General features: G+C 44.7%; 1 protein-coding gene across 1 annotated transcript in view; it reads right to left on the bottom strand.

The window, feature by feature from the left end:
- The window catches only part of MAP7D1 (MAP7 domain containing 1), a 138706-nt gene extending 112304 nt beyond the window's left edge, over positions 1-26402 (bottom strand). Inside the window, exon 1 of the mRNA XM_075336035.1 lies at positions 25725-26402. Within this exon, the coding sequence (XP_075192150.1) occupies positions 25725-25755 (31 nt within the window). The 5' untranslated portion in view covers positions 25756-26402. The remainder of the gene's footprint in view (positions 1-25724) is intronic.
- Positions 26403-27056: the final 654 nt, after the last annotated feature.

The following is a 27056-nucleotide window of genomic DNA, read 5'->3' as shown; positions in this document are numbered from 1 at the left end:
ATAGCCTGAGGACCGCCCTTCAAGAAGAGTGGGATGCCATGCCTCAGAAGACAACATCTCAACGCGTGAACAGCATGAGATGACGTTGTCAAGCTGTAATTAATGCTCAAAGCCACATGACATGAGGCATTGACATTTTTTTTTTGGGGGGGAGGGGAAGGGGGAATATACCCACCACTGTTAGCTTTTGTTACAAACAATTGTTTGAAATGGGGTAATCATCATTGCATTCTTCTACTTAAATGTCCTACTTTCATGATAAAAAGCTCATGCTACAGTGATATTTTATGTTTTACATAAATGTCACCCGAAAGCAAAAATTATCCAATATTTTTGTCTAGTGTACATTTTGATGAAGATGCGCGGGGAGCAGTGAATACAGCCACACATGATCACTCCAGGCCGTAGTTGCCAGGGGTGATCATACGGGCCGGCTGTTTATCCCCCGCCCATCATCCCGCCCACCTGTCAGTGCCTGCTTCAGCGCTGAGGAATGATGGACGGGGGATGGGCGTGCATATTAAATGAGAGGGTCTACGTGGTCACGGCAGGCTGCTACAGCCTGCTCGTGCCCCCGATGACCCGCTCCACCGCAGCACCCACATTCAGACCATAAGACGCACCCCCCACATTTGGGGGGGGGGTAAAAAAAGTATATATAAATATATTTTTTTTTTTTTTATGTAATAATAAATGGATTTTACATCCTGCTGGACAGGTTAGTTTTTCTCACCAAAAACACTGGGAAAACTTGATGCAGCATTTTTGCTATGTACTTGCTTTTTATGGATGAAAAAATTAAACTGCAAAATTTGAGAGAATTAACATAATGCAGATTTAAGAAACTCAAATTTTCCAAATCAGTCAGAAAAAAAACCAAAAGCGATCGTGAGATTTCTGAAAACACATAACATGTGAACTTAGCCTTATACAAGTTCTTACGACCGCTAACTTGCTTGCTAACTTAATATCAGACTTGCTTCCACACCACATCCTAAGATCATCATATTTTAAAGGGACTCTGTCACCAGGTTTCTGTCATGTAATCTGAAGACAGCATGCTGTAGAGGATAAAACACAGAATTCACCATCTTATCAAGCTGCCTGCTGTTGATTACTTCAAATGATTGTTTAAGCACCACACTTAAGCCCCTGTCACATTTAGCGACTTACCAGCGATCCCGAAAACGATGCGACGTGACAAGGATCGCTGCTAAGTCGCTGGTGAGATGTCACACAGTCAGACCTTACCAATGACTCAGTAACGATGCAGGTCACAGTAGCGAGCTGTATAACGATCTCTGCTGTCATTGGGACCCTGTCACACAGCGTCAAACACAGCGATGTGTCCTGCCCAGCAGGACATCACCTTTGAAGAAAATGGTCCTCCAGGACATTCAGCAACGACTAGAGATCTCACAGCAAGGGCCAGGTCATTGCTGGATGTCACACATAACGAGATCGCTGGTGCGTCACGAAAAGCGATGTCGCTAGCGATGTCACTTAGTGAGACGTGGCCTTTAGTGTTGAGCGAGTAGTTACCGAGTACTGTCCGCTACTTGCATATTCGTTATGAGTAGCGGGCACAATGTAAGTCAATGGGAAATACTCATTAAGTAGCGAGTAACCCAAAAGCCGTACTTTCGTGCGAGTAGCAAATATCAAATAATTGCCATGGACTTATATTGCGCCCGCTACTCGTAACGAATATGCAGTATTCGCTAACAGCATAGCGAGTACAAATAGTTAACTACTCGCTCAACACTAACCACAAGCTTATCATTGCTTGGAATACATTGTCTCATACCTGGTAGGCTGACATGCTCCCTTCTGTGATTAGTACCTCACTGCCTATAGACATTGTATATGGAATGCCTGGTGTGGGCAGGGGCAGCTCTCTCAGCTCTCCTGCATTGCCAAATCTAAAAGTTGTACCAGAACCGCTGCACGTAGTAAACAGAGATATATTGTCGTATTCAGGGTCTCTTTGCCTACATCATGCTCTGCTCAGGTGAGTTAGAAAAAAAACCTGCTGACAATTCCTTTAGGGGTCATGCGCACGTTGCTCATTTTTTTGCATTTCTGCAGCATTTTTAGCAGCAGTGTCACATTGTCAAACTGCATGCGTTCTGGTTCCCCAGCAAAGTTTATGAGAATCATGCAAAATCCGTGCGCACAATGCTTTTTCAAACGCAGTGTTTTGTCAAACGTTTGACAATCTCTGCGCGTAGAAAAGCAGCATGTCACTTTTTTTTTTTGAGTGTTTTGGCAGCGTTCTACATCCATTGAAATCAATGAGTTGTAGAAAAACGCTACCAAAATGCTAAGCAGTGCGTTCTCACTGCATTTTTGTTGCGATCCGCATGTTTTTTTAAACATAATAAACGCAGGTCTTTCGGTCTCTGTCCATGTCTGTCTTACCCTCCCAACCCCTCTCTCATACTCACTGATTGACGATCACAGGCGCTGCACGGCGTTCACACTGTGGTGGCTTCTCCTCTTTTGAAAATGCTGGCCGCTCATTATTCAATCTTGCCCATCGGCGCCTATGATTGGTTGCAGTCAGACACTCCCCCACGCTGAGTGACAGCTGTCTCACTGCAACCAATCACAGCCGCCAGTGGGCGTGTCTATATCGAGCTGTAAAAAAAAAATTAAAAAAAAAAAAATTGACGTGCTTGTCCCCCCCCCAATTTGGATACCAGCCAGGGTAAAGCCACACGGCTAAAGGCTGGTATTCTCAGGATGGGGAGCTCCACGTTATGGGGAGCCCCCCAGCCTAACAATATCAGCCAGCAGCCGCCAGGAATTGCCACATCCATTAGATGCGACAGTCCCGGGACTCTACCCAGCTCATCCCGAATTGCCCTGGTGCGGTGGCAAACGGGGTAATAAGGAGTTAATGGCAGCAGCCCATAGCTGCCACTAAGTCCTAGGTTAATCATGGCAGGCGTCTCCCCGAGATACTTTCCATGATTAACCTGTAAGTTAAAGAAAATAAAACACACACATCCACAAAATCTTTTATTTGGAATGAAAGACAAAAAAACACCCTCTTTCACCACTTTATTAACCCCTCAAAAACACCTTCAGGTCCGACGTAATCCACGCAAGGTCCCACGACGCTTTCAGCTCTGCTACATCGGAAGATGACAGGAGCGGCAGTAGAACACCGCCGCTCCATGCAGCAACTGAAGTGAGTCAAGCGATCAGCTGTGCCGTCACTGAAGTTACTCGCGGCCACTGCTCTGAGGTGGAGGACAGCAGCTGTGGCTGCGAGTAACCTGAGTGAAAGCACAGCTGCTCGCGCGGCTCACTGCAGTCCCTCGGGATTTGCGATCACAGGTGAGTCCTTAATGTGTGACCACAAATCAGGCTGCGACACAGAGTTGCGCAATGTCAGTGAAAATCGGGTGCAGCTCTGACGTCACTACTGCGGACTCCTGTGTCCTGGCACTGACCTCGGAGGTTCATCTGAGTTCATGACAGCACACAGAGACAGAGCCGCGGGATGACAATGAAGTCGGGTAAAGTTCATCCAAGTTCATTTTCATCGCCCGGCTCTGTGTGGCTGTCAGCGGGCATGTAGCAGAGCTGGGGGACCGCAGTGACAAAAATGCATCCAAAACGCATGTAAAATGCATCCAAAATACATGCGTTTTGGATGCATTCTGTGTGTCAACACGCAGCGTCAAGTCTACCAGAGGGTGCATTTATTTCTGCACTGGCCAGGACGCAACGTGCGCATGAGCCCTTAAATGGTAGAACCAACAATGTTATTAGCTGTTGTGTTAGTCTAATGCAAATGCGTAGCAGGCTATTTCAGTGACATAAGCCATTACAAATCACACCGTAATCATTATTTCATAGTGTGTGGATGCAGGAATATGCCTCTGAGGCTACCGCACCTGTGTGAGCTCTGAGTCAGTGTAACATCTACATAGCCCCAACACAGGCTGATGATGGATAAAGTCTGGCAATGACGGAGTGAAAGCTGGGGTGTGTACTCCACTTTCAATTCCAGATCACCAACATATTGTGCAATACTCATACATTAGTATGACTACATCTCTTCACATCAATAAACAGCTGGAAGCAGTTTCCACAAGAGAAAACAATGTTTGATACTGTAAGTCTTACTGGTACTAAAGGCATTGAAATCTAAACAAATCCAGTGTCCAAGGCAAATAAAACATTTAGTTATCTTCCTGTTCTATGGTTATAGTTAGAGATGAGAGAACTCGAATAATAAAGTTGAGTATTCGTACCACACAGACTTCACAAAAAAACAAAAACAACAGTGTTCAAGTCTGGAGTTCGGGTGCTTTATGTATGCACACCACTCGTGCGAGCATTGTGCTGGATTATGCATGGTGCTCGGCACAACGCGAGCCGCTTGCAGTGTTTGAATGGCTCACATTAGGGGTAACAACAACGTGACTGGATGTAGTGTGCACAAAGTAAAAAAAGCAAGCAGGTAGTTGGCAACTATGTGCCTGTTCATGATTAGCCACATAAAAAAAAATTATATTCCAGGGCCCTGGCATTTGGTTAGGTGCCAACACTGGCCCTTACAGGAGTGACACCAGTGGATTTCGGGTAGTTAAAGTTAGAGTTTCGTGTGACATATTGTCTCACTGTAGTCACACAATAACTGATTTGGCACCTAAACCAGTAGTATGTAAACCGCAAAACAAGGTTTATTTAACAAGGTCTCTAAACTACCCAAGTGTACTGCGTAACCATTTCCCAAGAGGAAGACTTCAAATGAAAACCCCCCAAATAAACACTTTAGCTCCAATTCATCAAGACATTTTGTTTGCCACATTTTATAAAGGAAGTGGAGTATGAATATGTGTGTAAAATACATTTGGAAGCACAAGTCTAAAATTTGGCACATCTTTCAACTATTATGCGCCGCCGCCACCTCTAGAAACGTAAGCCAGTCAGGGAGCCACTTTATTGCTATATTCTGGTGAATTTATTGGGCGAGCCTCACCATGTCCCTTCCTACACAAACTTCATTCACTTTTTAACAAAAAGATGGAGAGCTGGCCGAGATTGGAATAAAAACAACTCCTCATTCCAGCAAAAACCACTTGATGAATGCAGGTCTCGTTATCATATTTTGGCTTTGCGATGCTGAATATCTCCAATTGTTGATTCCTAAGTGAATCTATTCTTATTGAGCACATGAAAAACATGTAAGAATTGAAACCTATCACAGCAAGAGAATAATACAACCAATTAAGAAAAAAATATTGAATGATTTGGAAATTATAGCCATAATTTTGAAGCGAACACATTTCAGAAGATGAAAGTTAGACATTTTTCCATTCCATTTGAAAAACATGTAGAAATTGATGGCAGCGAGACATTTAAAAAAAAAATAAATAAATAAAAAAAATTGTGACAGAGCCATGTCTACCATTATGTAGCATCCACACTTTTTACAGCTGTCTATAGATGCAAAGTGAGGAGTGTGAAGGTTTGAGAGATATAGGATTTCTAGCTGCTTAACAATCCTGGTTCTCCTATGCATAATGTACTCCACAGGTTTTCTATCGGTGAAAGGTCTGGACTGAATATTTTTTAATGCAATGACGTCTTAAGGGTGCACAGATTAGGAGCACCCAATATTGACTTAACGTGTCCCTTGTGAACACTGATTTCTTCTGTTTCTCAATCTTACGACGATCTTATGAACTGTAGATGGTGCACATTCAAAGTCTTCGCAATTTTATATCAAACCTCTTTCTGAAATTGCTCCACAATTTTTAGATGCAGTTGTTCCCAGGATTGGTGATAAGCTCATTCATACGATAAAACATCTTTAGAAATACTTTTTCTACAGATCCTTTTATCTATGCTAGTGTATACAGGGACGGTTAGGCAGGGATTAGTAATATGCACCCAGAACTGCTCGTGGTTCTGGGTGCATATTGGACCTGACCAGTTCCCTTTAGGGTATGTGCGCACGTTGCTTTCTGTGCAGTGTGGAAAAGAACGCATCATCTGGAAGACTGGAAAAATGTAAACACTGCGTTTGTCAAAAAAAAAAAAAAAAAAAAAAAATGCATCCAAAACGCATGCATTTTGGATGCATTTTCGACAGTGCATTCCCCCGGCAATTCAGCTCTGTTACATGCCAACAGACGTTCATTCTCATCGCGTGACTGTCACCCGACTCCATTGTCATCCACCGACTCTGTCTGTGTGTCCCGTCCTGATTAGCGGTCAATTTTGCGCACTGAATTTTCTGACTTCTCAGACTTTGCTGGGGAAGCAGAACGCATGCAATTTGGCACTGAAGCGCTGCAGTTCAAAACGCAGCATTAACGCTAGAAAAAACGCAACGTGCGCACATAGCCTTAATCCTCTCCCAACTTTTTAGATGTGTGTTGCTGCCATCAATTTAAAAAGGAGTTCATTCTTCAAATGAAATGTCTTTCACCTTTGATATGCATTCTATATCCTGCTGGGGATAAAATATGACAGACTGCTAAATCATTGCATTCTTGTTTTCTTTACAATTTACACAGCATCTCAACATTTTTTGCAATATCGGTTGTACTATGGATGTGATCTTTTCCAGACATGTCCCCATTCGTACGAGGGCTGAGTTCCATGCCCAGAGTAAGGCTGCTTTCACACATCAGTTTTTTGGCATCAGGCACGATCCGGCAAAAAAACTGATGAGACGGATTCGGCGAAAAAAAGGGATCAGATGCATCAGTTTTTTCCATCAGTTCCATCAGTTTGACAGATCCGGTGTGATTCTGAGCATGCTCAATTCAAAAAACGGATCTGTACGGCACCGGATCCGCTTTATTTGCCGGACACAAACGTTCACTTCAACGTTTCATCCGGCCGCCGGACAAGTTAATTTTGCTGATGTGGCAAAAAACAGATGAAATGCAAGGCCATCCGGCACAATCCGGCGCTAATTAAAGTCTATGGGGGAAAAGAATGATCCGGCGGCAGCAGACGCCGGATCCGTTTTTTTCATGTTTTTTCCGGATTGTGCCTGATGTGAAAAAACTGATGTGTGAAAGCAGCCTAAGCTGGTAAGTGATATATGGTACTTCAGAAGCAATTGGTGCCAGCAGATGGTGACTACAACACATTGTGTTTCCTGACACAGTAGGCCTAGCGGGCTGATAACAAAACATTCAGCGGTGGTAGACGGGAGCAGCAGAGCATTCATCCTTGGGACAGGTCTTCAGAATGAGAGAAATGAAGAATTGTTGATTGCACAGTTATTATAATACAGTACATTATGTTGTCAATAAAACAGAAACTAGAACCCATATAATAGTAGCCCATCTTCCCTTGTCAAAGCAAAGACAGAACAATGAAAAGGGGCTGACCACTTAAAAATAAGGTAAAAAATAAAAAAAAAAATAAAAGTCATGGCCTAAAGTGTAGACACCCTTGAAATTGTTCCAGAAAATGAAGTATTTCTCTCTGAAAATAATTGCAATTACACATGTTTTATTATACCCGATTTCCTTTATATGTATTGGAACAACACAAAAACAAAAAGAAAAAAGGCAAGTTGGACAGAATTTCACACAAAACCCTAAAAATGAGTAGGAAAAAAAAAATTTGTTGGCACTCTCAACTTTATTTAGTTGCACACCATGTGGAATAAATAACTGCAAATCAGTCCCTTCCTATATCGGCAAGCTTCTTATACCTCTCAGCTGGAATCTTGGACCACTCTTTTTCAAACTGCTCCAGGTCTCGCATTCTATTACTTCTCACAGGTGAGCTTGAATGAGCATCTTGTGCTTCAAAAAAAAAACTGTTTACCCACAATTTTAGCTTGCCCATTTTTGAGGTTGTGTGTGAAATTTTGGCCAATTTGCCTTTTTCTCTCTTTTTGTGTTGTTCCAGTACATACAAAAGGAAATAAACGTGTATAACAACACGTATACTAAAAATAACTTTCTGGGAGAAATATGCAAGAAGTTTATTCCGGAGCCCATGACAGCACCCCAACACGCATACACTACAGTTCAAACGTTTAGGGTCACTTAGATATTTCCTTATTGAAAAAAAGCACATTATTGAAAAAAAAATAAAATAAATAAAGCTAACATTAAACAGAAATACACTATACATTGTTACTGTGGTAAAAACGATTCTAGCTTCAAACGTCTGGTTTTTAATGCAATATCTACATAGGTGTATAGAGGCCCATTTCCAACAACCACCACTCCAGTGTTCTAATGGTACTTTGTGCTTGCTAACTGTGTTAGGCCAATGGATGTTTAGAAATCCCTTGAAAATCCTTGTGCAAGTATGTTAGCACAGCTGAAAACAGTTTTGCTGATTAGAGAAGCTACAAAACTGACCTTCCTTTGAGCTAGTTGAGAATCTGGAGCATTACATTTGCTGGTTCCATTAAACTCTCAAAATGGCCAGAATAAGAGAACTTTCATGTGAAACTCAACAGTATATTCCTGTTCTTAGAAATGAAGTATATTCCATGCGAGAAATTGCCAAGAAACTGAAGATTTCTTACAACGGTGTGTACTACTCCCTTCAGAGGAGAGCACAAACAGACTAACCAGAGTAGAAGGAAAAGTGGGAGGCCCTGCTGCACAACAAGACAAGTACATAGAGCCTCTAGTTTGAGAAATCGACGCCTTACAGGTCCTCAACTGGCAGCTTCATTAAATAGTACCCGCAAAACGCCAGTGTCAACATCTACAGTGAAGAGACGACTCCGGGATGCTGGCCTTCAGGGCAGAGTGGAAAAGAAAAAGCCATATTTGAGACTGCCTAATAAAAGGAAAAGATTAATATGGGCAAAAGAACGCAGACATTGGACAGAGGAAGATTGGAAAAAAAAGTGTTATGGACAGATGAACCGAAGTTTGAGGTGTTTGGATCACAAAGAAGAACATTTGTGTGATGCAGAACAACTGAAAAAATGCTGGAAGAGTGCCTTATGCCATCTATCAAGCATGGTGGAGGTAATGTGATGGTCTGGGGTTGCTTTGGTGCTGGTAAAGTGGGAGATTTGTACAAGGTAAAAGGGATTTTGAATAAGGAAGGCCATCACTTCATTTTGCAGCACCATGCCATACCCTGTGGACAGTGCTGGATTGGAGCCAATTTCATCTTACAACAGGGTGGATAAAAATCTTGATTTTTTTAAAAAAATCAAAAAAATCAGATTTTTTTGATTTAAATCAGATTTTTTTGATTTAAATCAGATTTTTTTGATTTAAATCATTTGATTTAAATCAGATTTTTTAATCAAGTTGTACACAAGCAAAACTTTGTCTTTTTGCAAATCTAATTGTTTTACACAAATAAACATATTAAAACAGTTGATTATGAAACCTAATAATTTTTATTTGCACTATTAAACACTCAGAATTGAACTACAGAGAGTAAGGGTACCTTCACACTTAGCGATGCAGCAGCGATCCGACCAGCGATCTGACCTGGTCAGGATCGCTGCTGCATCGCTACATGGTCGCTGGTGAGCTGTCAAACAGGCAGATCTCACCAGCGACCAGTGAACAGCCCCCAGCCAGCAGCGACGTGCAAGCGACGCTGCGCTTGCACGGAGCCGCCGTCTGGAAGCTGCGGAGACTGGTAACTAAGGTAAACATCGGGTATGGTTACCCGATGTTTACATTAGTTACCAGTGTGAGCAGGGAGCCGCGCACACTGAGCGCTGGCTCCTTGCTCTCCTAGCTACAGTACACATCGGGTTAATTAACCCGATGTGTAATGCAGCTACATGTGCAGAGAGCAGGGAGCCGCGCACACTGCTTAGCGCTGGCTCCTTGCTCTCCTAGCTGCTGTACACATCGGGTTAATTAACCCGATGTGTACAGCAGCTACATGTGCAGAGAGCCGGAGCCGGCACTGGCAGCGTGAGAGCTGCAGAGGCTGGTAACTAAGGTAAATATCGGGTAACCACCTTGGTTACCCGATGTTTATCTTGGATACAGCTTACCTCAGCTGTCAGACGCCGGCTCCTGCTCCCTGCTCGCTTCATTTGTCGCTCTCTTGCTGTCACACACAGCGATCTGTGTGTCACAGCAGGAGAGCGGCTTTGAAGAAAACGAACCAGGGCTGTGTGTAACGAGCAGCGATCTCGCAGCAGGGGCCAGATCGCTGCTCATTGTCACACACAGCGAGATCGCTAATGAGGTCACTGCTGCGTCACAAAAAGCGTGACTCAGCAGCGATCTCGGCAGCGAGCTCGCTGTGTGTGAAGCACCCCTAAGTACTTTTTAACAATAGCCTATCTCTAACGTTTGAAGTAAGCAAACATCTTCAGTGAATACATCAGTCCTTTAAGCCTACTGTTTATTTAGGACTTTTAATAGGAAAACCAGTTGTCCTGCTTTAGCAGTTCCTAAGCGGTTTCGGACTGTTGTGTGCACAAAACCAAATGAAGAAAACAATCTCTCTACTCCTGCGGATGAAGCCGATGCAGTCAGTAGCTGAGTAGCTAGATTTATTATCTTTGCTGGAAGAACAAGTGATTGCGACTTCCACCAGTCCAGTGGTTTTAGTTCATTAACGACGTTATCTGCAAACATGTATTTTTGAAATGGTGCAGATTCACACTTCAATTTCAGCACAGTTGCCACAATGTCATGGTTAGTATTGGCGAGCCACTCCATTGCAGAGTTGATTTCCGCCTCAGATAATTTTTTCCCTCTGTAGATGGGATGCAAGATATTGGCTAAATAGTGTTCTTTTAATGCTTGGTCCTTGCGGTGCTGTATTGCAACCTTTACATTGTTTGAGAGGTTCAAGAGATCTAGAGAACCTTCTAAATCTTTCCAAACTTCTGTGGCATCAGCTATGGTTGCAGTATCTTTCTGCATTTTATCCAACGCAATCGATATTGGCTTTAACCTTTCCAAAAGGTCCTCGGCATTTCTCTTCACACCAAGATTTAATACTTTGCTTCGTATATTAGCATCAATTTTATCCCGATGTGTTTCGCAAATGGACAGTAATTTTGACCAGTTGTTAATAAACAGTTCCAAGCAGTCAGCCAAGGTATTCCATCTAACATCTTGTGGTAGAACCAACTTCAGTCCTCCCATTTCCTTGTAGGTTGCATGTGCAAAATGATTATTGCGGAAATATTTAACAATTTCTACATGTTCCTTGACACCCAAAATATGCAGGTCTTTTGCCAAAAGATGCAACAAATGGGCAGAACAACCGTATGTAATGACATTTGTGTCATCCTGTGCCAGTTCCGCTCGCATTTTTGCCACATTGCTTGCGTTATCAGTAACTAAGCTCCTTACTTTACATCCAAACTGTTCTTGGCATTGGTGAATTGAGTTCTTAGCAATTTCAAGTAAATATTCAGCAGTATGTGAATTTCCAGATGTGTCGATTGTGTCTGTAAGGTAAGTTTCACCATCTTCTGTTGTGACACAATTGCAAATTATGGGGTCCTTGTGGATGTTGCTCCAACCATCCAAGCTCATGTTAACAACCTTGTCTTTCAAATATTTTGTACAAGCCGCTCTTTCTATGTCGTATACAGCCTGAAGATGTTTTCCTGAGATATCAAATCTACTTGGTGGTTTGTAGCCTGGTCTAATTCCTTCGATCATTTGTACAAACAATGGGTGCTCAACTAGTCGGAAAGAAGAATTGGTTGCAAATATGAATTTAGCAATTAATTCATCAAAATGTTCTTTCTGGCTCGTCGTAGTCTTTAAGATGAATTTTTCTACACTTTGTTGCACGCAAAGTTTTTTTTTGGGCTGCTTTGTTGAAGTTGTACCCAGATATTGATTGTCACGTGCAGCACAAGCCATATTTGACCCTGAAAGCACAGAAATTAAAAATATAAATCGACTGCGTATTTGAAGAAATATAACGAAAATATTGAAACAAACTTTTTGAACAATGTAATGGTCCTCGTCCTATAAGGGCTGTCTCAAAAGTTATGCTACTCAAGTTTTCCGGTGAGGTTGCTGTAATACTGGTAACTAATATCAGAGCCTCAGCAACTGAAAAAAATTATGTCACAAAAGTTTTAAAAATGTTTTTTTTTAAAATGGTCAATTTGGCAGACTTCAAAAGTGAATTGCAGCCTACAATAAAAAAAAAAAAAATAAGCGTATACACACTTTATTTTTACTTAAAGGACATGTGCACCTTTATTTTTTAAGGTGCAGCCAGTCACAGTGTGCACATGTCCTCCCCCCGCAGCTCTCTTACCTCCGATGTCAGCGCTGCGGGGATCCGTGGCTTCGTTCTGCCCGTCCGCGAGCGCGCCTCCATTCATTTCAATGGAGCGTGCGGCCCGCTGACGTCACGCCGCTGGATCACTGCGAGTAGGCCGCAACCGGAGGACGGGAGGCGGACGGTCAAAACGAAGCCACGGATCTCAGCGCTGCGGGGATCGGAGGTAAGAGCGCTGCGGGGGGGGGGGGGGGGACATGTGCACCTTAAAAAAATAAAGGTGCACATGTCCTTTAGCGTTAATTTTCTGTGAAATATTGCCTTAACATAAATTTAAATTCTATACTCCAGAACTACCAGTGCTAGAAATTTTTCTTTTCATAGACTTTAACCATCCCAGTAAAATGTCTGTTAAAAAAATAGGTTGTAAATTAATTGCCAGACTTACCACTAGTACTAGGCTCCTGGTGCATAAGAAGCTGTGGGGGTTCATTGACATTAGTTGTATCACTATCAGCATCTTCATTTCCCTTCTGGTTGCAGTTTTCATAATGTGATTTCAAACGGCAAACAAGTCCTTGGATATCCTTTTGACAGTATTTGCACTTTGCTCTTGCACCTTTCTTTCCAAGATCTGCTGCTGGCATCTCAACAAAATGAACCCAAATAGGGTCTCTCTTACGACCTGCTGCCATGGCAGGCTCACACAGATCACTTATGAAGTTTGATTGTTACTACAGCCTGAGCCAAGCACTGCTGATATTACTACAGCCTGAGCCAAGTACTGCTGACTATCCAACAAGTTTGGGCATGTCAACTGAATGCAGGGAAAAAGAAACTAAACCAAAACTGAAACCAAGTTAGAAGTGTGGAATTAAAGGGGCAGTATGAACAAAATGTGGAGGCTATTAATAGTTTATACAATTAAGACATGCTGCTTTTAAACACCTACCTATTGCCATATAGTAAAACAAAAAAGATTTTTACTTACTTTGGGGTCCCCCCCTCACCCTGGCGTTAGATCGTTGCCCCTAGTTTCGTCCGTGTAACTATGGGCGCACATGCACACTGCTCTCACTTCTCATTTTAATCGTGATTTATATTAAAAAAAAAACCTTTTGATTTAAATCGTGATTTAAATCATGATTTAAATCATGATTTAAATCGATCCGATTTAAATAGAAAAAAATCGTTTGATTTAAATCGTGATTTAAATCATGATTTAAATCGGCGTGATTTAAATCAATCCACCCTGTCTTACAATAGGACAATGACCCAAAGCACCACTCCAAATAATGCATGAACTATTTAGGGAAGAAGCAGCAGCTGGTATTCTATCTGTAATGGAGTGGCAGCCCAGTCCCCAGATCTCAACCCTATTGAGCTGTTGTGGGAGCAGCTTGACCGCATGGTACGAAAAAAGTGTCCATCATGCTGATCCAACTTGTGGGAGGGGCTTCTGGAAGCATGGGGTGAAATATCTCCAGATTTCCTCATCAAATTAACACCTAGAATGCCAAAGGTCTGCAAAGCTGGAATTGCTGCAAAGGAGCATTCTGTGACGAAAGCAAAAGTTTGAAGGAGAAAATTATTATTTCACGTAAAGTTCATTATTTCTAACCTCGTCAATGTCTGGACTATATTTTCTATTCATTATCCAACTCATTTGATAAATAAAAGTATGATTTAACATGGAAAAGACAAAATGGTCTGGGTGACCCCAAACTTTTGAACTGTAGTGTACACAAATATATTATACACACACACACACATACATATATATATATTTATTATAATATAACAGTCTGTCTCTCTTTCCCCGTCCCCCCACAGACATCATATTACCTCACACATAAGCTTCTTATACTAACAACTAGAAGGTGGCCCGATTCTACGCATCGGGTATTCTAGAATTTACGTATTGTGTAGTTCATGTATGATTTTTGTTATATATATATATATAGAAATGTTGTTGTGTGTAGTTACCAAGTGTTTGTGTAGGCGCTGTACATGTTCTGGGTGTTGTCTGGGTGTGACGGGGGGTCAGAGCGGTGTTGTATGTGTGTTGCGTGTGTTGCGTTGTTTGTGGAGCGCTGTGTGTCTGTAGCGTTGTGTGTGTGTGTTGCGCGGTTTGTGTGTGTGTGGTGTGTTTTGGGGGGAGGTATGTTTTATGCAATGTGTGTGTTGTGCGGTATGTGCGTATATTTGTGTGTGCAGCGTTGTCTGTGTGTGTGGGTGTCTGTGTAGGGCAGTTGTTTGTGGTTCCCAGTGTGTGTGTGTGTGTGTGTGTGTGTGTGTGTGTGTGTGTGTGTGTGTGTGTGTGATGTGCAGTGCGCGCGCGTGTGTGTGTGTGTGTGTGTGTGTGTATCAGCCTCTCTTCTCTCAGCCTCCCTCCTCCCAGCCTCCCTCCTCCCAGCCTCCCTCAGCATCAGCCTCCCTCTCCCAGCCTCCCCAAGCATCAGCCTCCCCAAGCATCAGCCTCTCTCCTTCCAGCCTCCCCCAGCATCAGCCTCCGACAGCATCAGCCTCCCTCTCCCAGCCTTCCCCAGGCTCAGCCTCTCTCCTCCCAGCCTCCGTCCTCCCAGCCTTCCCCAGCATCAGCTTTCCCCTCCCAGCCTCCCTCAGCATCAGCCTTCCCCAGCATCAGCCTCTCTCCTCCCAGCCTCAGCCTCTCTCCTTCCAGCCTCCCCCAGCATCAGCCTCTCTCCTTCCAGCTTCCCTCAGCATCAGCCTCCCCTTCCCAGCCTTCCCCAGGATCAGCCTCTCTCCTCCCAGCCTCCTTCCTCCCAGCCTCCCCCTCCCAGCCTCCCTCAGCATCAGCCTTCCGCTCCCAGTCTCCCCCAGCATCAGCCTCCCCATGCATCAGCCTCCACCAGCATCAGCCTCTCTCCTTCCAGCCTCCCCCAGCATCAGCCTCTCTCCTTCCAGCCTCCCTCAGCATCAGCCTCCCGTTCCCAGCCTTCCCCAGGATCAGCCTCTCTCCTCCCAGCCTCCTTCCTCCCAGCCTCCCTCAGCATCAGCCTTCCCCTCCCAGTCTCCCCCAGCATCAGCCTCCCCAAGCATCAGCCTCCACCAGCATTAGCCTCTCTCCTTCCAGCCTCCCCCAGCATCAGCCTCCCCAAGCATCAGCCTCCACCAGCATCAGCCTCCCTCGTCCCAGCCTCCCCCTCCCAGCCTCCCCCAGCATCAGCCTCTCTCCTCCCAGCCTTCCCCATGATCAGCCTCTCTGCTCCCAGCCTCCTCCAGCACGCCGTGCTCCTCTGCCGACACTCACACACCCGATCGCATCCACTCACACACACCCGATCGCATCCACTCACACACACCCGATCGCATCCACTCACACACACCCGATCGCATCCACTCACACACACCCGATCGCATCCACTCACACACACAGACACTGACGATATCGCACATACGCGCTTATACTCACAACATCCGGGGATATCACATGCTTCTGGCCATGTGATCCTCCCGCAGGTCCTGGAAGCTCACAACAGCACAGTATCGCCGCCGAGAAGCAAGCGATATCCCAGGATGTTGTGAGTATGTGGATGCGATGTGTGTGTGAGAGTGAGTGTGATCTGATTTGTGTGTGTGTATGTGTGTGTGTGTGTGTGTATATGTGTGTGTGTGTGCTGTTATGTGTCTGTATTTTCCGCCGCTGCAGGACCTTGATGTGTGGATGCGATGTGATGTGTGTGTTAGGTGTGTATGAGAGTGAGTGTGAGCCGGTGTACACTGGTAACTATGATACACATCGGGTAACTAAGGGACCTTAGTTACCCGATGTGTATAATGGTTACCAGCTTTCACGGCCTCCGTCAAGATGCCAGCATCGCAAGGTTATGTGTGGCGCTGCTGGGATCCTGACGGAGCCGGTGTAGAAGCAAGCGATATCCCAGGATGTTGTGAGTGTGTGGATGTGATGTGTGAGAGTGAGTGTGAGAGTGAGTGTGATCTGATGTGTGTGTGTGTACTCACCTGGGAGTCGCGGCTCCGTGTCAGTTGGGCCAGAGCGAGCGTGCATTGCGTGAGGGGGGCGGGGCCTGCAGAGAGCCGGGGCGAGAGGCCAATCCGTGTGGGGGGGCGGGGCCATGGCGAGCCCAGCGGCCAATCAGCTTTGTGTCACCGTAAGGACACAATTTCGGAGCATGACAGACAGACAGAATAAGGCAATTATATATATAGATGTCCTTTGTTCCTATAGCAACTAAATCACAGTTGCTATTAACCTGTAGTTCCAGGCTCCATTCACTAATGGAGGCAGATTTTTTTGAAGAGTAACTGTAAAGCGCGGAGTTACATTTTCCTGTCAAAACATAGTCTACGACGTTCCCTGGGTCACATGAGGCGTCTGTGCAAAATTTTGTGATTGGAAATGCGACGGTGCGGATTCCTTTAGTGGACACACACAGACACAGCTTTATATATTAGATTTATTTATTCATAAAATGCTGTCCAATAAGTTCCACAGGTGCAATTTTATTATATGTCTGTCGTACTCTCTATTATCTATCTCTATAGATCAAACAGAAAAAAAAATAGACTCTTCTCCAATGGTTAATGTTAAAAACCTTTACTAGAACATAAATTCAAAAGGGATATACTGTATTTTTTCAAATTATAAGATGCACCCTTCCCCCCCCAAAACTGGGGGTAAAATGGGGGTGCATCTTACAATCCTGATAAGACTTACCAAGGCGGCGGCAAAACGGGGTCGTAAAAGGCAGGGTCGGTGATACTGAGGGCTCGGAGGAGCAGTGGAGCATCTCAGGAGGGTCACCGGACAGGGTGTCTCAGCGGCTGGTGCATTGACCTGACTGCGGGTTCCATTGAATCGCCCACAGTTGACGTCAAGAAAATGGCAGTGGAGGCGACACATGTGCCAACTGACACGATGGGCTTCAAGAAAATGGCCACAGACTCATCTGCGCACGCACTGCCTCCACGGCCATTTTCTTGAAGTCCATCTTGTCAATCGCGGGCGATTCAACAGAGCCCGCAGTCAGATAAATGGCACCCGCCACCAAGACACCCCATCTTGTGACTCTCCTGAGTCGCTCCACTGCAGCGACACCCTTGCAGGCCACCGGCAGATCAATAGTGCCCGCTGCTGCGACACCCCCAGCTGCAGTATCACTGTCCCTCCTGAGCCGCAGCATTACTGACTGCCTCCTGTGACCTTACTGAGCCGCTCCAGCACCGCCGCTCCCCCCATTGAGCATTAGGATTAAGACGCACTAGGATTATAAGCCAGACCCTCATTTTAACATTAAAAATTATTCCTCCTCTAAACTTGTGGTGCGTCTTATAAAATGAAAAACACGGTATACGTTAAAACCATTTAAAAAGAGAAAATTGGGAAATGTGTAGGATGTAAAAAAAAAAAAAAAACAGACCCGAGGCACAATAGAAAAAACAAACATTGTTGCCGGAATCAACCACCACATTGGTTGTACATATAAGATGAAAAGGTATACACACAGAACATAAATAACATTTAATAATGGATGGTAGTGTGATGCATAGAGTAAATGGGTAAAAATGTATATATAAAGACAAAAACAAAAAAAAAAAAAAAAAAAAGGTTGCGTGTGAGAGAATAAGGCCAGGGCCACACGGGGACTAATGCGATCCTCGCATGACACTGGGCTCACGCTGGCAGTACAGCAGAGCCGAGTGTCTTGCAAGCATACCTGCGACTGAGGTCCGTTCATGCGAACGGACCACAGCTGCGGGGGGAGGGCCAGCTCTGAGGAGGGGTGATCCGCCGGTGCGGAGTAGGGGGAGGGAGGGATTTATCTCCCTCTCTCCTCCGTTGCTGGCTATTGCGATTCTCGTCCTGCATTCACAGTACACCAGTGTACTGCGAGTGCAGTGCAATGTTTCTCTCGCCCCATAGATTTGAATGGGTGCGAGAGAAAGTCTCGCATTCCATGCTGCGATTGTTTTCTCGGTCCGATTAGGGCTGAGAAAATAATCACTCATGGGCGCTGACACACAGGCTAATATTGGTCCGAGTGGAATGCGATGTTTTATCACACTCCACTCGCACCGATTTTCATGCCGTATGTCTTAGGCCTAATGGATCCAGTGTGTGAAAGTATGTCTCACAAAAAAAATTGTAATCAATGTTTATAAGGTGTACTTATGCTACACTCTTTTGGACAACTTGTTTAGACTAATATTTTAGCTTCAGTACTGAATTGATGACTTTCTGGAGTTCGAGAGGTTATTTTGCCATGCTGCGTGTTTTTTGTTTTTTTTTCTATGCTCAGAATTGAAAAGACATTTTGCAACTAATTATATTTTTCATGAAACTTTGCAAACTCAAGCAGAAAATTAGATCAGGTCATTGCAATCTCTCCGGGCTAATTTCCTAATGCTACCACCAACTTCTTCCTGCGCCGTTACTTCCTTTATGCACACTCAGCATTTATCTTGCATAGTGGTGTGGGAGTTGAAGGCAAGACTCATCTACATGAAACTGAAAGATGGAAGTCAAAGTTGTCTGTAGACCTTCTTCTGCGCTAGATAAAGTCAGGGTTCTATACTGGTCAAAATTAATAGAGTGCTAACAAACTATCTTAAAATATAGCTCATTGCTGCATCGGTGCTATACCTAGTGCTGACAATATAATTCAGATAGCTGTGATGCGCAATCATTTTACCAGCAGTCTCCCTTGTAAATATATATTTTCAACCAAGCAATAATGTACATCTACTGCAGCAGGGAAAAGGTAGATAAGCAGTTTCACCACTGGTAGTACTTAAAGGAAACCTGTGACCAGATTTGGGGCCTATAAACTGCGGCCCACCACCAATAGCATATACATATGTACACATGTATATAGGAGCCCTGCTGTGTAGAACGTAAAAAAAAAAAAAAATCACTTTATAGTACTTACGTAAACAGTCGCTGCGTTGGGTCATACGGGCGTCTACGTTCTCCGATGCTTGCGCCTCCTCTTTCAGCCATCCTTCTCGTCCTTTTTCTGAAGCCAGGGTGCATGACACGTCCTATGTCATGCACACACGCTGGCACTGAGGTCCTGCACAGGCGCACTTTGATCTGTATTGTAGTGCTTTCAGAATGTTGTTTTATTCAGGCATGGAAGAGGGGGAAGGCGGGGGGGGGGGGGGGGGGTTGGGAGGTGCAGGGATGGCATGCACAAGGACAACGGCCATTTCGCACCGATTACCGATTCTTCCACTTGGACCCGGGGAAGCATCGGTTATCTGTGCGAAAAGGCCGTTGTCCGTGTGCATGCCATCCCTGCACCTTCCCCCTATGCCTTACTAAAACAGCATTTTGAAATATCTACAGACAGGTGAGTGCCTCATTTCTTCAATTTTGAAGTTGTTACGGTTCTGGAACTTTGGAGTGCACCTCGGACAGTGGACCTAAGATCACGTTAATTACCTGAAAAGGTAAGACAAGGCTGAAAGTTGGTCCAGGTGGATACTGGATAGTGAATTATTGTCACTCGGACAAGAATAGTGCCCAGATTTTTCCTTCTATTTTTTTGGATAAAAATGTTGTAGTGTGCCTGTGTGGGACTGGCCGGAGTGTATGACGTAGGATGCGTCATGCACACAGGCTTCAGAAGGAGGACGAAGATGGCTGAAATAGGAGGTGCCGGCACCGGAGACACCCATATGGCCCAACTCCACCGCACCGACCGTTTAGGTAAGTATTATAAAGTGATTTTTACGTTCTACACAGCGGCCTGATCTCTTATATATAGCATGTTATAATGCTGTATATAAGAGCCCACTGGTGGTGGCTGCAGCTTATAGGCCCCAAATCTGGTGACAGGTTCCCTTTAAAGTAAACCTGTCAGGTGCAATATGTACCCAGAACCACGAGCAGTTCTGGGTACATATTTCTAATTCCTGCCTAACCGTCCCTGTATACACTAGAATAGATAAAAGAGATCTTTAGAAAAAGTATATCTAAAGAGATTCTTTATAACATGCTAACGAGTCCAGCGACTAGTGTGAAGACTGTGAAATATTTATTTTTACTGTACAATATAGACCCACAGACCAGGTCTGTAATTGGAAGAGTCAGACACGCTGTCCCTCAGTGTGGGGGTGCGTCTGACTGCAACCAATCATAGACACTGGTGGGTGTGGGAAGCAATGCATAGGCAATGAAGGTAATGAGCGGCCCCAGAAGCGAAAGAGGCCACGGGAGCAGTTACAGCCGCACTGGTGACTCGGTAAGTATAAGGCACTCCCTTCCTTAATTTCTTCTTTATTATTACCCCAATGCCGGGTGTGACACTCTGATACCTTTGAACCCGCGAGGGTCGGACTTTACAGTACAGGTCGCCCGTAATTATTTTTCCCCAATTGAAAAAAAAACAAAAACACAAAAATGCATTGTCAAAAACGCATGTGTTTTTGGGTGCATTTTTGTGGTCACAGGCTGCGTTTTCTGACCAGCATGCAGCATGCGGACAAAGTCTAAAGAGATACGGTATACTGCCACCTGCAGAGACATGGTTGAGGGTTACTACAAGTCCACAGCTCATGTATATATCCTGTATGTAAGGGACAGGTGTATAGATCACAATAAATCTTTGCCACATGTATGAATGCTATACCCTGATCAGTCATAACAAAGTCATTATTTTTAAAGTCTCCCTCATGCAACCTAAACAATTCAGACCCGATACAAAGTAGACTCCACAAGACCTATAAAGACGGCCTGCAAAATCTGGCCCCAAGATGTTAGTAACTGATCCTTCTGATCTGGATGGTGAGGACTCCATGAATAGTACAAATCCAAAATTGTTATAATATTTGACAAAATTGGAGGGCCAAATATTTGCAGGATAGGCCTCAAATGTGTGAAACAACCACTGACCATAGTATACAGATTGGCAGTTAATAGAGAGATGGCAGTTAGTGTTGAGCGAGTACCTAACTATTCGTACTCGCTATACTTATAATGGATATTGTCTACTAATCTATTTGTTCCGAATAGCGTGTGCAATGCAAGTCAATGGGGAAAAACTCGCAATGTAATGAGTAACCGAACGCCGTACTATTCGCTACTCGCACGAATAGTACGGCATTCGGGTTACTCGTTACATTTGAGTTTTTTCATCTTGACTTGCATTGCACACGCTATTCGGAATGAATATGCGAGTATGAGTATAGCAACTACGAATAGTTAGGTACTTGCTCAACTCTAATTGGTTCTTTCTGTAAATCAAAAAAGAACTACATACAATGCAAACTTTAATCTCTACCTGGATGTGGTGGTCACCTCATTGGGCAGCGCAGAAGACCCTCTTTATTTCATGCACATGCAGGTCTCAAACCGCATCTATCAAACTTGAATATGACAAAAATGTCTAAAGGCCCCAAACATATTTGATTTAAGTTGTCTGAACCTACAGCCACCTGAGGTGTATGAGGAGCCCCAATGTCAATGTAGGGAAGGATCAGGCATGTCACATTTCTGATGAATGACCATTTTGTTCACTAGTAAATATGCTGCTGCCAGTGTGGTCCCTCTTATTGAGGAAAAACGCGTACTCGGCCTAAGTATTCCGGATTAGCGATGAGCACTACCATGCTCGGGTGCAAGGTATTTGTAACAATTAGAGTTGAGCGAGTATCGAAATATTTGTGTTCGCAATACTCGTAACGAGTACTTTGAACTACTCGGGTATACGTTCCGAATAGCGAGTACAATCCAAGTCAATGGGAAATGCAAGTAATTTTCCGATGGATTTCAGCAAGAAATTACTCGCATTTCCCATTAACTTGCATTGTACTCGCTATTCGAACAAATAAGCAAGTATTACAAAGTACTTGTTACGAGTATCGCGAACACGAATATTTTGATACTCGCTCAACTCTAGTAAAGAGCAGTTGACGTTCGGGTGGGCTGGAGACGTATACGGAGTATTATGGAAGTCAAAGGGAAACGCAAGTATTTTTCCAGAAAATTTTTACAAATACAGAGCATGGGAATGATCGCATTCCTGATGGACTCTGGAGAAATAGCTGTCCACTGAGCGATCATTCCACAGACAGCTATCTGTTGTGTACAAGGGGCTTAAATTGGGAATATCCATTTAGATCTTGTTAAAACAAATCATAAAACACAGGCCTATTATATTCCGGTTATCTCTTGCATAACCTCAGTAGACATCTGATCCCACAGATCATCTGACTGTTTCCTGCTAGGAGCAATGAAAAGGTGTGATATCATTGTTTTCCTTAAGTCACTAAGGTCATTACTTAGCCTTATATTAAGGCACCGGAGAGAATACCGCACACAAGCCGGCCATGCTTATAATCCTTGCTTGCCAATGAACCATTTTTATATGTCATAATGAAGAGGCAACAGACAATGTTGATTTTTTGTCTGTAAATATTATCTGCCACAAGCAAATGCTTAGCGCAGTAAGCCTTCATTTTCCCCACATATGGCAGAATTACAATGATTATGTAATGTGAAGAAAAGTCCCCCTTCCTTCACTCAGCCACGAGGTAACGGGATTTTCGATGCCAGCAGTGTGTGCACAGCTTATTAGAATGGGTTGTTTGGGAGGACGGTGTCATTTATTAGTAAAGACTCGTATCTAATTATATCCTGGATGTATATATAGTTATCTATCTTCCACGTAGTCAGACATGTGCCTGTATTATTAGTCACAGACACTGATTTTTTTTTTTCTAGCCGCAGATAAGACACTACTTTGCAGTGCTCTTTCACTTTGCATACCATGTGTCGTATCCAAGGGCAACAGACATAAACAAGTTTCCAGAAAGACATACAAGGGCACAGCAGAGAAAACCACAAGGAAGCCAGAAGCTATAGTCAGTAAGGATTGTGGTAATGCCAATCTAGGAGGAGGACTTGATTTGTGACTGACTTATACAGGATACAAGGCTTCTGACCATGATCCCGGTACATCACAGGTCATTTACACAATGGCCACTAGCTGCAGTTAGGCCTATCTGGTATTTAGCTCTGCTTTATCTCCACAAGTACTCATTGGCTCAGCGTTTCCTTTCCTTCATAGCAGACAAAACAACAAGGGTGGAAACAAATGCCGACAGCAATGATGAGCTCTCTGACCAGCTCATTCTATGTAATCTTCCCTATCTGCGGTAAGACTTGCCCATACATGAGAAGTACAGCAGCAAGTTATTTGCCATTTTGCAGATGTTAGCAGCCACTTACACGACCTCAATCTGGAGCGGATCTCTATTGGTTACTTGGCTATAAGTCCTGACAATTATATGTCACTGTACATAGTAATTATTGGAATGATCACACAGTTATACACAGAGCAATGTTAGAGGACGGCACTGTGCAAATTGGTGCTGCTCAAAGCCATGCCATGTTCAACACCATCTTCATACAATGTGCCAGGAGGTAATAAGACCCTGGTCTAGCAGCCATGTTGGTAGTCTGCGGCGCCCATACCAGTGCACCGCTAACCTCCTACAGGCTGCGGCATCCCCGGAGCATTTTTTGGATTAGGAGGGCTTTATGACATTAAATTGAATCGGTCAACAGATTTTTTTTATATTTCATCTGAAGACCGCATGATGTAGTGGATAAAACACAGATTTCAGTGATGCTTCTCTCTCATCAAGGTCCTGCAGTTATTTACGTGCAATGTTTTAGCTTCAGGAGATTATCATTGCTAGACTAAGTCAGTTAGTCTAGAATGCCCCCTGCTGTGATTAGTAGCTCACAGACTATAGACATTGAACATAGAGAGCCTGGTGTGGGAGGGGCGGCTCTTTCAGCTCTGCTGCACTGCTAAACTTAAAAACTCTGATTTTGTGATAACCGCTGCACCAAGTAATCTAAGTGATACATCGTTGGATTCAGAGTCTCTGGTTATATCATGCTGCTTTCAGATGAGGTAGAACAAAAAAAAAAAAAAAAATAGCTGACAAGATGCCCTGTAAGGGCGCACTGAATCATGTACTGACATTGTAAGACCTACTATTCAGGAGAGGCTCAGGGAATGCCACAGGTACTAGGAGGTTCATAGTGATCTAGTCTGGTGGCCAAGGAATGCCAAAATTGGCCCTGGACCAATGTCATTGTCACATGGGATACCACAAGTACTAGGAAGTTGGTGGTCATCTAGTCTGGAGCCATGGAATACTGACATTGGCCCTGGACCAGGGTCATTGTCACAGGGTATCCCACAGATACTAAGGTTCATAGTGCTGTAGTCTCACGCCCATGGAATACCAACATTGCCTTGGACCAGGGTCAACGTCACAGGGTATGCCATAGGTACTAATAGGCTCACAGAGCTCTAGTCTGGTGGCCATGGAATACCAACATTGGCACTGGACCAGGGTCAACATCAAAGTGGATGCCACAGGTACTGGGCAGTTTGCAGTGCTTTAATTTGGCGGACATGGAATATAGCGATTAGTCCTGGATCAGGGTCAATGTCGCAGGGGATGCCACAGGTACTTGGAGGTTCATAGTGCTGTATTCTAGTGGCCATGAACTGCCAACCTTGGTCCTGGACCAGGGTCAACGTCACAGGTACTGGGAGGTTTGCAGTGCTCTGATTTGGCGGCCATGGAATACAGACATTGGTCCTGGACCAGGGTCAACGTCACAGGTACTGGGAGGTTTGCAGTGCTCTGATTTGGCGGCCATGGAATACAGACATTGGTCCTGGATCAGGGTCAATGTCACAGGGGATGCCACAGGTACTAGGAGGTTTTCAGTGCTCTAATTTGGCGGCCATGGAATACCAAAATTGGGCCTCGTCCAGGGTCCTCCAAATCCTCTTGCTCAAACCTATGAAAATAGTTATATGGCAAAAAAAACAAACAAACACCATCAACTTAATTTTAAGCTTTCCTCTGACATCAATGTTTGACGTGATACCTACAAATAGTCTCGGGGAAGCACCGCCAGAAATCACTTGTAAAGTTAGTGCATATTTTCCTAGAGCACAGCACTGTGTACACTAGAGGGCTCAGCCAACCTTATAGACTCTTGTCCCTTTAAACTTGTAGACAGACATGTAAGCTGATATAGGTGTGACACATTGTATCTAACAGTAACACATTGTCACATCCAGACCCTCAATAGTATCATCATTCATGTACAATCTCTAAATATTTACAGACTTTGATACTTTAGCAAGCAGAAAGCCTAGAAAGTTATGGGGAGCCTGAAATAGCAGTGCAGGGCTTGTATCCCATAGATCATTCAGAGAAGCAGCCTGTTGGCCTCCAGGAGGGGAGAAGGCCTGTGCCCCCTCCTCCTGAATCAGGCTATTGTGCTGTGCTCCTCCATGATGACTGTCTGCAGCATTGTGTGCTATAGGCACATGTATTTAGTGTCCAGTCCTGGAATCTGCAGCGTCATTAAGTGCACAGCAGTCCTCAGAGCAGAACTCTATTCTCTGCCAGTGAGCTCACCCACCCTGAGTGGCATATGCCAAGTGATGGGCGCACTGCCCTAATCGCAGGCTGTCACACAGGCTCCCGTGCCCTCGGTGCCTTACCTTGTGTGCCATCCTCGCGTGTCCTGTCCATGTCCTCGGCAGATACAATGGGCAGCTCCAGTGATTGGGATTCTGATGGCTGGGCAGGCTCTGCAGTTATGGGAAATCTCAAGATCTGCTCCTCTGGTGCAGGCTCATTCCTAAGGGCAACAGGATCCGATTAACAGTTGGAAAAAAAAGCCCTTCATCACCAGGGAGGGAAGAAGAGTATTGTCCAGCCCCTCCCTGCCCAGAGAGCCGGGATCTGCTGGGGGAGATGGCTGTGCTGTGAGTGGGGATCTAGTGATCTGCTCCGCCAGATCCTGCGGCTCCCAGAAACTTGAGAGAAGCTCCCCAAGTGCTAATGTGGAGGAGCAGCTGATGGCAATGCTATTGTAACAGGCGCTGTGCAGCATGTACAGCGGACCGTACCATGTGCGGCACGGGGGTGGCCTCCCCGCCTCTCCTTATTACATGCCGCTTTTATCACGCACAATAGCGCTTGTGCTGAGCTGCTAACCCCTCATATCCGAGTCTATGCAAGAATGAAGCCTGGTTTATTGTGAAAGGCAACGTGTAAAGCCGCGGCCCCCTTTTGGGTGGTGTGGTAGAGCCTTGCAGCGTGTTGAGACTATCTAAGGAAAGTTGCATTCTTTTAGGATTGGGAAGCACAGATGGTGACTCACTGAGGCGCCCCAGACACCCAGCCCAGGGCCGAGGATGTGCTCACCGAGCCGAGGATGTGCTCACTGAGCCGCCGTGACGTCACGGGCAGGGCATCGTCACAGATTAGGCGGGAACTTCTGCATGAGAAGTGATGCCTGTCAGCAGCTCTGCAATATAACATTTTAATTGAAAATAAAGTTGGCATTAGCTATTACAAACTGTAGTTTGGGGTCTGCCTCAGCCCTGAGAGGGTACAGCTCCCTACAAACATTTGTCCAGCAAACATGGCGCTTGTTTTTGCCCCTGTATTTTTGTCACTTTTTGGTCAGGCTTTTTCTGCAGCAAAAGCTCGTCTTTTGCCAGGAAATAACCTGGATAGATAGATAGATAGATAGATAGGTTGACAGACAAAAGGATAAATAGGTAGCACCCACGGGGCAAGGGTTAAAATTACTCGTCGCCGGGCCTGGTGATGTGGACTCTGGGGATGTCACGGGTGGCCCGTCTGCCCGGTTTCGTGGCCTCCGAGGTGTATAATAAAAGAAGGCGTTGGGGGTGATGATGGTGGAGGATTGTTTTCATGACACCACCTGTCGTATGCGGCCAGGGAATAGCCGCCGCTACTGTCGCTGTCCTCCAGGGCGGATGGTACTAGCAGCTAAGATGTTTATGCTCGCCACAGATGGA

This window comes from Anomaloglossus baeobatrachus, chromosome 2 (assembly GCF_048569485.1).
Source record: "Anomaloglossus baeobatrachus isolate aAnoBae1 chromosome 2, aAnoBae1.hap1, whole genome shotgun sequence".
Lineage (NCBI taxonomy): Eukaryota > Metazoa > Chordata > Amphibia > Anura > Aromobatidae > Anomaloglossus > Anomaloglossus baeobatrachus.
Note: the sequence above shows the minus strand (reverse complement) of the source record. Positions and strands in the feature narration are given on the sequence as shown.